General features: G+C 38.2%; 1 protein-coding gene and 1 long non-coding RNA gene across 2 annotated transcripts in view; one reads left to right on the top strand and one right to left on the bottom strand.

Moving 5' to 3' along the window:
* Positions 1–16,284, bottom strand: part of GPC6 (glypican 6) — a 1,191,916-nt gene that overhangs the window by 876,013 nt on the left and 299,619 nt on the right. Inside the window, exon 2 of the mRNA XM_043892444.1 lies at positions 15,502–15,660. Coding sequence (XP_043748379.1) covers positions 15,502–15,660 — 159 coding nt within the window. The remainder of the gene's footprint in view (positions 1–15,501; positions 15,661–16,284) is intronic.
* On the top strand, positions 11,273–15,533 carry LOC122687022. The gene is made up of 2 exons (XR_006338990.1): positions 11,273–11,340; positions 15,440–15,533. It is a non-coding gene; the product is annotated as an uncharacterized LOC122687022 (long non-coding RNA).

Raw genomic sequence — 16,284 nt, 5'->3', positions numbered from 1 at the left:
TTACTATACTCTAATGAAATTTACTTTCAAAAAAGAGTAAACTATAACTACGGATCAGGCATTAGCAAAGGTGTTTTATGATTACTTTCTCATTGTAACTCTCCATAAGGTAGAAATTATTGTCCTAACTGTTTGAGATGGAGAAACTAGTAAGTTCCATCAGGTTGCCCACAGCTCTGACGGTAGAAAGCAGCTGGGCCTGCGTTCAGATATCTGACAGCCAGAACACAGCCACGTCTCAAGGATACCCAGCCTATGCTCTGCTCTGGAATCACTGCTTTCTCTTGCCTTTCAGCCTGCTAAGGACAGTAAAGAAGTCCTTTCCTCACTTTACTGTGCATCGTGGGGAAAAGGCTCTATCACAAATGGTGGTTTAGGTAGGAAAATAAACTTAGATTCAGCAAATTAACTTTCAGCGTAGCTTCCAACGACTAAGGCCTCAGACTATTAAATTTGGAATGTCAGCAGCACGCTCTAGCAAAGAACAACAGCTGCTGCTGGATCCCAAGCCACAGAGCAACAGCAGCTGTAGCATCTGGACCAGCAGATACCAAAGCTGCCTCAGTAAATAAGGAAAAAGTCCCCCTGCAATCTGACCCTCCAGAATCTGCTCCCCAAGTTTGCTCTGGGTGGCTCAAAGGTCCCGACACAAAGGAGGCAAATGGCACATTTTCTTTAAATATCCGTTCAGGCAGGAGGCTGTGACCTTTACTCTCTACTGGTGGAATGGATGTTAACATTACCAGCTGGAAGTAAATGGAGATTTTAATTGAAACACATGCAACTACCTACAAGGGAGGGGGGTGCAAACAAGAGAGTCTTTCTAAGTTATCTAATGAGCACCCAGCATGGCTCAGCTTCCCACAAATGATCCTCCATTATCCTGGGCTTGTTTTGCAAACAAATACTCAAAAAGAAAACCTTTCTGCTCTTGTACATTTGGCCCCTTTTCCCAATACCATTCTGTTAGCTAATGTAAAACACAAAGTGTAACTCAGGAGCCAGTTTACTTTTGTTTCCTGAGGTAATGGAAAAGAAAACAATATTGGGACAAAAGCATTACAGTTGAAAAAAAATACAACAGGTTACTGGATATAGTATAATATGCAATTATTGATATAAATGTGTGAACACATTTTTGTTTACTCTTAATACTTTGAAAAAATATCCTCTATTCCTCAGACCCTAGTATTCCAATGGGGGAAATTAATTATATTCTTTATTTTTTTAAATTATATTCTTTAAATTTAGTATCTGATCACCTAGTAAAAAGAAAGGTCTTCGTCATCGTCACTTAATTTGGATTGCTGAATATCTAGCACGATAGTTTATTCTGTGTACTCAAGTTTGTTTAGATGTCAAAAAAAAATTTGTGGGGAAAAAACCATTATTAGTCACCACTGCTCAAGCTAATTAGCCTTTCTAAAGGCTACTGTTGCTTTATGAGACATTGTCTGTAAGGTTAAGATATTTGACAACAATCATCTGTCCCTTAATTATTCTTCAAATACTAAGAAAGATGATTTAAAATGAAGCTAATGGGCAATGAGAGAAGAGAATAAAGCCACACTTAGGGTTTTACATTAGCAAGAAAAACAGCTAACTTTCTGCTCTGTTATCTAGGTAGCTTTTATTAAGCTCCCAAGAAATCATAGTGCTATGCTATTGAACAAAATTCTCATAAAGAAGGAAAACATATTGTTGATTTCTTTTTTTGTTTTTACAAAAAAAATCTAGTCTTTAACTTTGCCTAAAACTGATGACCTTTAGAACGTATTTCATTCAAATGAGGAATGGAACAGAGCAGAAATGGATTCATCCCACAAAGGGTCCTGAATGAAGAACCTTAGTCAGGAGATGGCTGCATTCCCTGAATCAAGGGCTGGCATTTTCTGTCGACTGTGTAGTGAAGGAACAGCATTACTCATTGGCAAGAAATCCATTTAGGTGTGCAGGTGATGCGCGGGTGATGTTTATGCTAAGGAATCTTAATGTCTTGGCCTCTTAAAGAACTCTACACAAATAGACTTGGTTCAATATTAACCACAGTGATGAACCTGGGGATAAGAGATACTATTAGTCATCCAGTGATGCAGCCTTCATCCACCATTGGCAACCAGCCAAGAGCACACCACACTATTGTGGATCAGTCCATTTCTAATAATGTGAACCAACGGAGATTTCCATTGCCTTTAAGGATTACGCATTTTAAGTGAGGATTTAAGGTTGCTTTTTAGCAACTCTGAAAAACCAATAGTAACTTAATAAGCACTATATAAATGGGCAATAAGTAAATATGCATATCTTTACATAATGTAGACTTCTTAGCAGAGCTCCTGAGGCTCTGGGGTTTTCAACGATGGGAAGGATTTGAGTGCACAGAGATGTTTGTATTCATCCATCCCCAATGATCTATATACTAAGTCAGTTGCATATGAAATTGTTACTGAGAAAATTTACCTCATTACATGAAGAGGGCAATTATCATTAGTTATGAGTCTACCACAGTTGCTGACTGGAATACTTGTTGCAGGGTCATTATCCTATATGCTTGCATGTAATATTGCTGGGGGGAAACTTTATGTTAGATATTTGGAACAGAAATGTAACAATTCATGAAATATAACAATGTGAAATTTAACAAGTTCAAATACCGATTAGCTTTTGAAATTGGGATCTGACACAATTGTGAGAAAATTTCCACAAGACAAATCATTTCATAGGCTGAGGTATGGTGTATACGGAAGGGCCTTATGAAAGGTAACGTTCATTTTATAATCAGGTGAGCCATTTAACAATTTTTGGGACTTAGCAAAGACGACATGCAAATTTGTGAAGTGTTTCACATTTTTTTAGCCTGCCCTAGCGGCTCAGTGGTAAAGAACACACCCGCAATGCAGGAGACACAGTTTCAATCCCTGGGTTGGGAAGATGTCCTGGGGGGGAGGGGGGCGGTGCGGAATGGCAACCCACTCCAGTATTCTTGACTGGAAAATCCCATGGACAGAGGAGTCTGGCGAGCTACAGTCCATGGGGTTGCAAAGAGCCGAACATGACTTAGAAACTACAACAAACGACAGTAAGACACATTCACTGTCATGAGGAACCTGAAAGTAAGATACTAGAACAGTTTATGTTTAAACCTACCGTTCCCCATACATCACTGTTGAAACTTTGAGTAGAACCAACATTTTAGCAGTCCTCTTGCAAAGCAGTCTCATACACACACTACACGTGAAAGAAACTCACAGATGCCTGGAAGTTTACTGTTTATTTACAAATATTATTATACAGGCCCTAACACTGAAGGATCTAAGGAATCAGCGGAATTCATTTTGTTCTCTAATCCACATGCCTGCTGTCAGCCATTAATCAAACAGAGCAAACCGCACAGGGTAAACTCTGTAAGTTGTTGCTCAACAGGGATTTTAACTTTTGTCGACAGAACTTCAAGATCAACAGTCAACTCGATTATTTAAATGAAAATAAATAAGAAAACCCATTGATTTTCAGAGAATAGAAGCATTTCCCCACTTTTTTAGCATACACAAGGCCCTTAACAATGGGTCCAGCTCCTCTTTCATTCAAGTATCCTTTGTCCACCAACAGAATTAAGCCTGAATCGCCAGATTCCCCGCCTCCACACCTTCCCTCACATTTCCACATCCTTTCTTTTTTTTTTTTCATTTATTTTTATTAGTTGGAGGCTAATTACTTTACAATATTGTAGTGGTTTTTGCCGTACATTGACATGAATCAGCCATGGATTTACATGTGTTCCCCATCCTGAACCCCCCTCCCACCTACCTCCTCATCCCATCTCCCTGGGTCCAAACTGATGTCCAACTCCTTCCCAACTTCCAAGAGAATTTTCATTTGATCTTTTCAGAATTGTTTTAATTTCCCCTTAATGGAGTAATTTCATTCATTTCTTCTACTTTATCTGTATTTTCACACATGGTACCAGTCTGTGTTACTGCTACTTAGATGCTTGTCTATGTGGGTTCCATGGGACTGTCAGCTCCCTATGGAAAACTAAGACCATGGCATCCGGTCCCATCACTTTATGGCAAATAGAAGGGGGAAAAGTGGAAGCAATGATAGATTTTCTTTTTTTTCTTGGAACTGTTTTCCTTAGCTCATTACTTTGTGAAGAAGATTCATCCTACTTACTTCTTTGACCTTTTCTTTAATATACATCACAATTTATTACATCCCACAAATCTTCAGAACTATGTTGTCATAATTCTGATTACACTCTCAGTAAAGAACACCAACCCAATTACAGTATTAATAAAAGTGATCCAAAGTTTTATTGACCAAATGCTATAAAGGGTAGGGAAATATTATTCCCCCCAAAATAGGAAATCCCTCCCTCCCTCCTACAGGGGCTGGGTTCTGTTTTTCCTATTATATTATAAACTATTAAACATAGGAAATAAGAGTTCCAACTTATTTTATTTATTTTATTTTTTTAGAAGTTATTTGAATAAACTCTCATGAGAAATCAAATATTTGTATTACTATATTTTTACCTCAGTGTCCTCAGAGATCAGATTTTCTTCCATAAGTGGGCCAAAATTTAAAGTAACTTTAACTTTTTTAATGCCTTAAGTTAAATTAGCCAAGTGTTCTATAAAAAGCATATAATACTTTAAAATTTAAAAATGCTATTAAAAATAAATTACATACTTGGCTTCAGAAAACATCCTGTAAGCCACAAAAAAAAAAAAAAAAAATAGAGAAAAAAAATTGAACTGCATTTTCTAGATTGTGAAAAATAAGTATTTGTTAGATCCTATAAACTAGAAAATAAAAGAGGAAAAGGAAAATTTGTAGTTCACAAATTTTTTTTAAAAAAATCAACTGCAGTATAATTTGGCCTGCAAAACGTTACATGAGTTGTGGATCTGGCATGCAATTCAGTGTCAAAATCAGAAGAAAAAAAGAGAATCTTGAATAAGGAATAAAAAAAGGAAAAACACCATTTGGTCAATAAATGCTTGAATCCTACCTTACATACTGTGGACCTTTTATTGGCAGCCCTTAAACTGACCTTAACAGGACAAAGCAAAGATTGAAAAGCTTCTGTCATTCTTATCTGCCTCAGCCCTACATCCTGATAACTGATCTCTCAATTCCACTTACCCAGGGATACTCAAAGGGTGCTGACCCAGAGAAGTGAGATGCTTAAGCAAAACGAAGATTTCTAAATCCCAAAGGAACCATAGAATCACAAACTACACTGTTTGAAATTGGAAGAGGACTAACACAGCTTAAAAAATTACTATGAAGTGACAGTAATCAAGGCATTATAGCAATGGCATAAAGAGAGACAAATAGAGAGCTCAGAAATATATCCTTACTTATAGGGTTATTTGACTTTTAATGAAAACATCAAAACAGTCCAATAAAGAAAGGAACTGTTCTAATGTTTAAAAAGTGTTTTTTAAAAAATTTCCAGAGTTTGAGCACACAAATCTCTGTGTTAACTGGTCCTTTGAGAGACTCTTGCCTCTTAATCCCTCCTTACTCACATGTATAAACCTCTGTATGCATGTATGTGTGTGTGAGTGTACTCATCGCACTTTTTGAGCTAAGGTTCTCCTTCCACTCCAAATAAAGACCATCTTCATTCAGGGAATTTAAAATTAGTTCTATTAAATCCACTGGAATAAATGCTGCTGAAATCAAATATGACTTCCAGGTTTATGGACCCTCAGAGTTAATAGATAACTGAAATTCAAGGCTTCCTATTTTCTTCTGTCGCATTTATTATAGGAGCTTAAGTAATTCATCTGACTGGTCTGTGCCCTTGGGTCTGTGCGGGTTGGTGCCACAGTCAAACAACACTGCAGCATTGTTAAATATGTTCCATATTAAGTCAAGTCTAGGAAGATAAAATAGAAATAGGAGACCTAATCTCTATACTTAATGAGCTTAGACTTCAACAGGGAATAGATCATACTTTTTTTTTTCAAGAATACTATTAAAAGAACACTAAATAAGTGAAACTGATAAGGTGTCAACTTCATAAGCACCGAAGGGAAGGAGATAAGACGGCAAGAGAACAAAAACTTGTAGTGACTACACACTGTTCTTTCAAAAGCAGAAAATATGCGAAGAAATTTTCAGAAATAAAAAATAGGTGGAGAAGTACAGTTTCTTCCAACATGGAAAAGCCTTGAAGGCCCAATTTCCTGCTATCTTCCTTCAAAGTTTGCCTTTCATTTTCAAGTTGTTTGGATTCAATTAAACCACTAGGTAGGGAGGATACAGTATGAAGATCACGTATTACTATATATAATCATCTGAAGAATAATATTTGTCTATTTAATGAATATTAAAAAACCTTTTGAAAGAATAATAAATGGAAAATTCTGAAACTGTAATGGATGATTTTTTTCCTACAATTTCTCTGAGTGTCATGAATCATGCAAGCTTATTAGCTAAATCTATGTCTGCATGTGAGATTAGGATTCTCCCCCTTTTTAATGGAATAAAGGGAATCACATGGAATTAATTGTTTAGACACACAGTCTTTTCCTTTGGATTTGCTAAAAGGCCAAACACACAGAGCTCATGATGGTTGTGCTTCAACTAAGAATCATTGGAAGATTACCTAGTGATATAGAAATATTATTTATAGTGCATTTATAATCTATGTTTTACATTTTCTTCTGAATCTTGCCAAAGTTTGTGTTGGAATAATCTCCTTGTCTTGGTGTCCATATACCTTCTAACCAAGAGTTTGACATTTTGAATCACAATTAATAGGAACATCTAAGGATTAAGCCTCATTTCACAGGCCTGTTCTTGCAGATAAACTACAGATGCCAGTTCTAGCAACACAATAATAAAATGTTGGGTAGAAGCAGAAGCTAAGTGGCCCTGATTTGAGTTAAAAGATCTATAAATTGTGTTCATCTCTGCAATTTGAAAATGGCATGTTGAATTTACTATTTAAAACATTTAAAACTAGTAAAAACATTTACTATTGTTGAAATGGCAAGACATAAGAATGGCAATATCCACTGACACTGTTCTGCATTCAGAATGAATTCACAGTTTGGAAATCCTCAGTTCCGCCTGTGCTTAAGTCAGTTCTCTCCTTAAACAAATATTAATTACAGACATTTGGGAGTCACCCAAAATTGAGAACATTATAAGAAAGCCCCATGGACTCACCAACCAGTTTCAACCACGATAATTTTTATGCCCATCTTGTTCCTTCTATCTGTCCACCTCAGGGACTCCATCAGGACAAGGTATGCCATTTGAAATAAAGATTCACCTGCATAGTTTTCTTCTGAATCTTAAAAAAGCACATAAACATTTTTCTTATTCATTTACCATGTTATTTGCTTGGAAAAGGGAGGTCTTATATTGTCTCAGTGAATGAAGAAAGCCCAGTTTTTATTCCAATTTCACACCACTTGAGAAAGGTCAAGAGCTTCTTCATACAAAATTTCAGCTGAAGAGTTAGGACTTACACCATTCCGCATTGCACATCACACCTAACAGGAGATAATGAAGTTTCCATTGACTTTATACACACCACACAACTGAACCAGTCTACACTGAGCTACTGCATTCCCAGGTCTGGGGACCAAAATTTTTCCACCAAACTCTAATTTATATCACCATTAAATATTTTTCTTGATTTTCATTAAAATAAGAAAACCTGTTTTCTCTAACCAGTGGCAGATCAATTTAACTGAAATAAAATTTCTCTTATAATTTAGTCATGCTTACTCAAAGGATTAGTGAGCCACTGTCAGGGAAAAGATACTTGTCTGCTCATTAACATTCATGACCAAGAACCCTTCTGGTAGGCTGGTTTCAGCCTCTGATAGAGAAATACTTAAAAGAACTTGGCTCGTCTGTGAAACAGCTGCTCAGCAAAGCCACCATGCAAGGGAATTGGTGATAATAAGCTGATAATATTACAACTATACTGGGAGCGTAATATTTTCAGTTACTCTGAGGTATGTGGTAGTGGGGTAAGAATTAGAAAATGATTGGGAGTCCATCACAAAGGACACAAAGCTACTGATCAGCAGTATTTTCTTAGTTTTGAAAGATCTGCCCTAAGAGAAGAAAGAGAGACAGAGAGAGAAAGGAAGGAAGAAAGGAAGGAGGGAGGGAGATTCCACTTATACAAAGATCAGGGTTCTTCATGCCCTGAATTGAAAGAGTCTTCAACCATGCAAGGACCATTTATTCCAACACCCCGCACACGGATGGCATTTGAGATTTATAAATCTATTTACTAATTCTGGCAAAACCCAATCCCTGACTAGGTGATTCTTGATTTTGGAAGGGCTACCCTTTGGGAAAACTGTCAGATTACTTTCCAATGCCAGAGAGACCATTTCTCTAATTTCTAAAACCCAATTCAACACATTCTGACTTCCATAGTAGTGTCATCCAGATGAAATACATATCACTGATATGTATGTATTCAGTCACTTCAGTTCAGTTCAGTCGCTCAGTCGTGTCCAACTCTCTGCGACCCCATAGACTGTAGCCTGCCAGGCTCCTCTGGCCATGGGATTTTCCAGTCTAGAATACTGGCACGGGTTGCCACGCCTTCCTCCACAGGATCTTACCAACCCAGAGATCGAATCCACATCTCCTAGCTCTCCTGCATTGCAGGCAGACTCTTTACTAATGAGCCAGCAGGGAAGCCCATATATCTCTGATATACTGGCCCAGCAATGTTCAAGGAGGCATTTGGGTAACTACATCGGATGCTAATTAACATGATAACCCTTATGAAATTACAGTTAACATGTTATTCTGGTCAATCATTGGGGGGGGGTAGTAACATAAGAAATGGAAATATCACATCTATGTATTCTTGAATAATATCAAGAAAGTGGTGTGTGTGTCCTGAGTGTATTTGTTAATGTGCTAGGATATAGGAGGTAGTCTGTAACACGTGTGTTTGACTAACTGTGCTTTATTTGGGAAATAATTATTGCTCTTGAATTACTAGAAAACTCTGCCTTCCTCCCCACCTTTGCCCACCTGCCAAAAATACATATATCACAAGTCAACGTGAAAGGTAAAACATTATTTAAGGAATAGCAAGAAGTCGTCAGCCAGGACTGTGGTAGGTTATGATGTAGAAATATTTACTCCTTTCTTCACCTCCAGCTCCTTCGGGGTTAAACACTCCCTGCCCATCAATGGTGGGAATGACCACAAGATCTGTTTTGGCCAATGGGAGCTGAGAAGACAACCTGCTAATTCTAACTTGGGCTTTAAGGGGCATCATGCTTCTACTTATGTAATACAGTCGCCAGACTCCACCATGAGAAGAATGTAGATAGAGAGCTACTTCCAAAAAACGTCTAGAACAGACCAGATCAAATCCACAGTTTAGAGGCAGCCTCTTTGAGCACAGGCCTGAAACAGCCAAACTCTAGCTACCCAAAGACACACTCAAGGAAAAAGAGAAGCTTCTTACTTATGCCTTGAAATGCTGTGGTTGGTTGCTATAAAACAACAGTAGACTGATACAGGAACAAAAATGTTTCTACAGATTATTTACATCATGAATGTATGCCAAATGTCGATAAATTAACACTGTTGAGGGGAATCAACTGTAATTATGTTGGCATGTCCCAAGGACTTTGTGGACAATGCAAACAAGATGGATGCCTATACTTCCTCCTGCCACCTGCCTCCTGGATCCTCTTTAACCTTCACAACTTTAAGTCATTCTTTAAGGGTCCAGGGTGTTCCATCTTCTACAAGTCTTCTCTTGTTGTTGTTCAGTCGCTCAGTTGTGTCTGACTCCTTTGTGACCCCATGGACTGCAGCCCTCCAGGTTCCTCTGTCCATGGGATTACTCAGGCAAGAAGATTGGAGTGGGTGGCCAGTTCTTGCTCCATGGGATCTTCACAACTCAGGGATTAAACCCATGTCTCTGCATTGGCAGGCAGGTTCTTTACCACTGAGCCACCAGGGAAGCCCTATCACAGCAAGCACTATTCACTTATATGTTTGATTTCCTTCTCTAGTGTCCCAATAAAATACTTGACTGCTTCCAGTTTTCTCTGGACTTCCACTATATGGCAGAGTCAATTCTGGCTTCCTTAGAGTTAGCTTTACATGGATGTCTAGACCCCCAACAAGGTAAACTCTGTGATGCACTGACCATATTTCTGTCATTATTAGTCATCTTTGTAAGTACTAGACCCTTAGCTAGATGTCTTTATACAATAGGTTCTGAATAAATGTTTCCAAATTGAAATCTCACTCACACACAGACAGACAGACACACACAGACAGACAGACAGACAGACAGACACATATACCCCATCCATGTGACAGGAAATATAGAAGACTCTGCTACCATAAGGAAATCTACTTGGGGATTTTTGCTTTTCAAATAAGTATATTCTGTGAGAAAATTAGGCCATATTTTAAAGATATCATTACATTATTGTCATCTCTACAGCATATAGATGAGAAATGATATTTAAAAAAAAACACAAGCAGATTTGCAGCATAAAAATATTATGGCGCCATGTATAAATTATTTCCGCATTCAGTCAAAATAAGAATTCTGAGGGTGTTACCATGGAATAAGTTCTTTGGGAGGATGGAAATTACTGCTCAACTTTTTTTTTTTCTTTTTATTTTGCTTTTAAAAATGTACTTGCTGCCAAGATCTCTGGACAAATGTATATCATAAAAATACATAAATAAAAACCACAAAGAAAGTAAAATAATAAGACCAAGAACACACTAAACAAAAACATCATATTGAGACTCAGATATGAATAAATACCAGCTCAAATAAATATAAAGAAAAAATTGCCAAAGTAATATATCCCTTCAACTAAATTTTTCAGTTTCTGAATAATCCATATTCCATATATGACTCTGGAGAATAGGGTGCTTGTGCTTACATCAGGATAGAAGCTACCAGGGCTTCATGAGGTGAGGAGAATAAATAACATGCCTTCATTGATTTAATAGCTTTTTTGACACAAAACACTCATGTACCTTTAATTTAGGGACAATATTCAATTAAACACTGATGCTGCCTTTTCCAAAAATATGGCTGGATTCTTTAGCCACCAATATCACAATTTCCTTGTTGAAAGAAAATCAGTAATTTTTAGCCAATGTCCACTGAAAACAAATAAAAGCTGAGCTAGAATTTCAACCAAATATCGACTTGCTATCATATTACTATTTATAAGTCTGATGTAAGTCAAGAGCATCAGGTTACAGTCTTGGTTTCATCATTCTTGGTGGAAACTTGGCAAGTCGTTTACTCTCTCCAGGCTCCAAGTTCCTTGGGAGCTGGACTATATTTAGGTGAGTAATTTTCTTTTCTTTCTTTAAGGATTTTTTTTTTTAAATCTCTTTCCACATTTTTCTGTAAGACATTTCCACCTCTTCCCCACAATTACTGGGAGTAACTGGTGGTGGGAGATAGAGGAAAAGATGCTGCTGATGGTGAAATCTCAGCACATTTGGGGACTAGAGAACACGAGGGAGATTATGGGGCGGTTGTGACTAAGAGCAAGCACCCAGGAGGGCTCAGCCTGGGACAGGGTGCTGACTCTGCAACTGAGAGTCTACGTAGCTCTGCACTGCAGCTCACTGCTGGTAAACAGGCTGACGTCTGTACTGGGCGAGGAACATGGCCAGATGTTGCGTATTATCACCATTCCTATTATCAAAGGATTTGGTTGCCCTCCACTTTCCTAGGATCCTAACAAAATTTGAAGCAAGACAGCCACTGGGATTTGGACACAGATGCCAATCGGACAGGTTGGGCAGTTACTAAACACCAAAATGCTAGGAAAATGAGTGGGTACACAAAGATGTCACTCTTTTTATCTTTATATGATCCATTTGTTTGTATATTTCTGGCTATCTGGGGTACTTGGCAAAAGTGAGAAAGGCCATAAGTCAGGGAATAGAATTGTGATCATTCTTCCAGGTGTACCTGGCTGGCCTTCATCCATAATTTTAACCACTGGGGTGTGCTGGAAAATCTAGGCTTGGCTGCGGAGCAAACTGAGAGCATCCCCGTGTCTGAGAATCAGCAGTGGGCAGGTTCTGGCCAACAGGTGAGGGGTTCGCAGGGATGTGTAATGCCAAGCAGAGGTGGAGATTTGGCCAGAAAAGGGAGAACAAACAAACAAAATAAAAATCATGTAAGACACTTGGAAGAGTACTGGTGCCAAGGATATAAACTTGTATATACAATCATCATATTTCAACTCTATATTTAAAGGGGGGGGTAATCTACTCATCTATAAGGAAATTCACTGCTGAAGAGTGAAAATTTCTACAATTGGTTTTATATACTTTTTCAATTCATTGCCTCACAGCTACCCTTTTTTTCTATTCATTGATTCACAGCAATACATTTTTAGCTAATGGGGCTAGGGAGCAAAGCTGGGCCCTTTTAGGAGATTGGGGAAAATTCATAGTCATTCAAGTTTAGCTTCCAACCAGGCAATGAATATTTATAATTTTATACAGTATCTACTAAATATTACCAAAGATATAATAGAAAAGGGGAAAGAATATGACAATACATGTAATGTTATGTCCTGTTAAACGTTTCTGAATTTCAAATTTTAAAAGTCACCTCTACCACAAAATGACAAGCTAAATGGAATAAAAACATTTCTAGCATAATGACTAGACTGTGGACTAATGATTAACTGTGATTGAATCTAGCCACTCTGAATAGAGTTTGGACTTGAATCACATATATTAGGTGCAATTTAAATTGTTGCTGTACTTATTGAAAATAGGAAGGTAAGTGGCCACCTTCTTATATGATACAGTCCTCTTTCATATAATAAAGAACACAGAACCAACAAAGATGCCTAAAATCCAAATGAGAACTCAAGATCTCTGAGAAAGTGGGACCAGAGGCAGAGATGCAAAATGAACACTTTAGGTCAAGAGATTCCAGCAATCATGCAAAATGACTCAGAATAGGAAGCGACTAAAAATAAAGCTCCTCAAAGCACCATCAGGTTCATCCAGGAATACAAAATCCAAACAATAACATTCCACAAGATCCCAGGAAGGCGTCCTGTGCACACCAGCTGATAGTCATCACTAAATACCACCAGGAAATGGTTAAAAAAGTGTTAAGGGAACAAATGGAAAACTGCCCTCATGAATGTACCAGCATTCCTGAAAGGTGACTTAGCAGGATTGCTTTTGTGGGATAAAAAGATAAATCATACAATTGCATGGATGACCTTCATGAAATTGCTCAAAGGGCAGAAATTATCATGAGGACTAATTTTTATAAGTTTTGAAGACAACTCTTCAGAAACTAAGCTCACCAGATCCCATCTATATTTTGGGGAAAAAAAATAGCTGAAAGCTTCCTTAAAAAATACCTTAACTTCTCTCCCATCCCAGCCTAATGCAACAACAATGAAACGCACTGTTGTTAAAGAATTCATCACCCCCATGTCAGATCAAATCTTAGCAAAATCAATGTCCTGTCAAATCAACTAACATAAGACCCTTAAGCACATTAGAACAATTTAGAACATACCTGTAAAGATAGAGACACAGAGAGAAAGAAAGAAAGAGAGAGTGTTTTTTTTAATAGGAGAAACACATCTGGGTTTAATAATTATAAATCCACAGATATTGAAAGTCATTGATGGACGAATACAGGAAGTACCTGACTCAGTCTTGTTGAATAGCTTTACTCATTATTAAAAAAAAAAACAACAAAAATCTACCTTAAGTCTAATATTTTTATTTAAAGGAATATATGTTACATAACATGGGCTTCCCCAGAGGTTCAGCGGTAAAGAATCCACCTGCAATGCAAGAGACACAGGTTTGATCCCTGGATCAGGAAGATCTCCTGCAGGAGGGCATGGCAACCTACTCCAGTATTCTTGCCTAGAGAATCCCATGGACAGAATTACCTGGTGGGCTACAGTCCATAGGGTGGCAGAGAGTTGGACACGACTAAAGTGACTGAGCTTGCACGCATACACAACGTGAATACTGCCCTGGGATTACTCCTACTTAATTTTGGAGCACAACTTTATAAAAGCACTAAGAGCTGTTTTCTAAAGATATAGGTCGAAGTCAGAGCAGCAGGTCACCCTCCCCTGCTTTCTGTAACACAGGATAACACATCTCAATTTGTTTCAATTTGAAGTAATCCTGTACATTATAGTTCCTCAAGAACAGAGCCCCTTCAGGGCTCCTAAAAGTCACTGGATTTGTAATCTGTAAATCAAGGCCAACTCCCAAGTCCTTGCTAGTTGCGCTCAAGGGAACAATAGTCACAGCATCATATCTAAATAAAGAGTTACTTTTATATACACCCTCACATACAGTTGAAAGCAGAGTGATAGAAAGAGGAAGAACATGAAAACGCTGAAATATACTTGCAACAATATAAATCCCTTTCACTTCCACAGAAAATGTCACATAATCTTGATTTTAGAACCTGGAGGACTAATCTAAGAGACATTGGTGCAGCCAATTTAAAGCAGCCACCAAGCAGAACATTTTATCTACTACAGAGAGAGAAAGAATAAAAAAAAAAAAGATAAACTTAGCAAGATTTTTCTGAACCAGCTTTGTTGTGCATTGATTGGAAAGGATGGAGGAAATGAATGGCTGTTCTGTTTCTGTCATGCAATTTCCTAAGACCAAGGCACTCAGGAAAGGGTCCCTACAATTTGAAAGTCTGGTTTACAAGGAGCCATAGTAAGGGGCATTCATTTCACAGAGCACTGACAACACCTCACTACCCAAGAATATTTATCTTTATCGTTATCATTATTCATTCAGTTGATAAAAGTCAGATTGCTCTTGAAAATCTTTCTGAGGCTCTGATGGGAAAATCCAACATGAATCCTACTCATACTTATTTTTGCTCATTGTGTTTTCTAATACAAAATGTTTATTTAACAAACAGAATATAGAAATGAAGTCAATTGCTTATAATCAGGAAATCAATGAAGGGTCAAAACCTTCTACCAGACGATTTCAACTACAATATAAAATGCAGTTACTTACATTACAGGAAAGGTACATTCTAAAACAAAGGAGTCTACATCAACTGGCACTTAAAACAAGTCTGTCCTCTTAAAAGTGACATTCTATTTCAAATAATTTTAAATGACATTTAATGACTTCAAGGCCCTAGATGGAAACTGAAGACGAGCTATGGTGTGACAAAAGCTGACTTAGAATCACTCTGATAATGAAAATGTAAGCCAAAATCATTCCAAATAAATCTCACAGGCAAACTGCAAATGCCACACAGCTCTTTGTTAACTCAGGTTTTGCCAAGCTGTACAAACTGTCAAGAGTGCTCACGGCTTTCCTAAAAATAGACACAGGTATAAATGTTTAAGAAGGAAAGAAAAGCTTCCACTTAAAGCAAATGTCTTCCATATAGGATCAAGAATCTAGCACCGCAAAGCACACCCAGTCCAAGGAGAAGGAAAAGCTGTCGCCTACCGTCAAACTTCTTGTGCCTGGACACGAACGTGGTGCGCACAAAGTGGCTTGTCCCCTCTACCAGGTTTTCAAACTCCAGCTTGCTCTGTTGACTGAGCTTGTCTTCCATTTCCGTGGTACAGCACGTGTACTCTTGAGGACAGATTCTTAAGTGTTCTCCTGCAAGAAGGAAGGAAATGTCAGCACAGAATGATCAGGCCTTCAGGGTGTTTGTTTCTCTGGCATTTCCCTCAAATACTGGGGTCTCTGTTTCACCAGCCCCTCAGTCCTGTCCATGGACTTTTATCTGGGCCGTGGGGTGTCTACCATTCCAAATACTCCAGACTCAAGTTGAACCTGAGCCCACAGTCTGATAGTCTCTGTGCTCCCCAATAAATTCATGTGTTGAATCCTAACCCCCAAGGTGACGATGTTAGGAGATGGGGCCTTAGGGAAGTGTTTAGGTCATGAATGGGATTGGCACCCACACTCAAGACCTAGAGAAGAGTCCCCTAAGAGACCGAGCTTGCCCGTTCTGTCACATGGGAACACAGCCAAAAGATGGGGTCTTGAATCAGGGAGTAGACCCTTACCAGGCACTGAATCCACAAGTGATGTGATCTTAAACTATCCAGCCTCTGGAAATATGAGAAGTAGATGTTTGCTATTTATAAGCCACCCAGTTTATGGTATTTCTGTCGTAGCACCCAAAGTGACTAAGAGACCTGATATTTAGTTTCAGCCCCTGTCACATAAGTAGAGGTACATTAAAGACTTCAGAAGGCCACAGGGTCCCTGCTTTTA

The sequence above is a fragment of the Cervus elaphus genome, chromosome 30 (assembly GCF_910594005.1).
Source record: "Cervus elaphus chromosome 30, mCerEla1.1, whole genome shotgun sequence".
NCBI lineage: Eukaryota > Metazoa > Chordata > Mammalia > Artiodactyla > Cervidae > Cervus > Cervus elaphus.
This window is presented reverse-complemented; position numbering and strand designations above follow the sequence as displayed.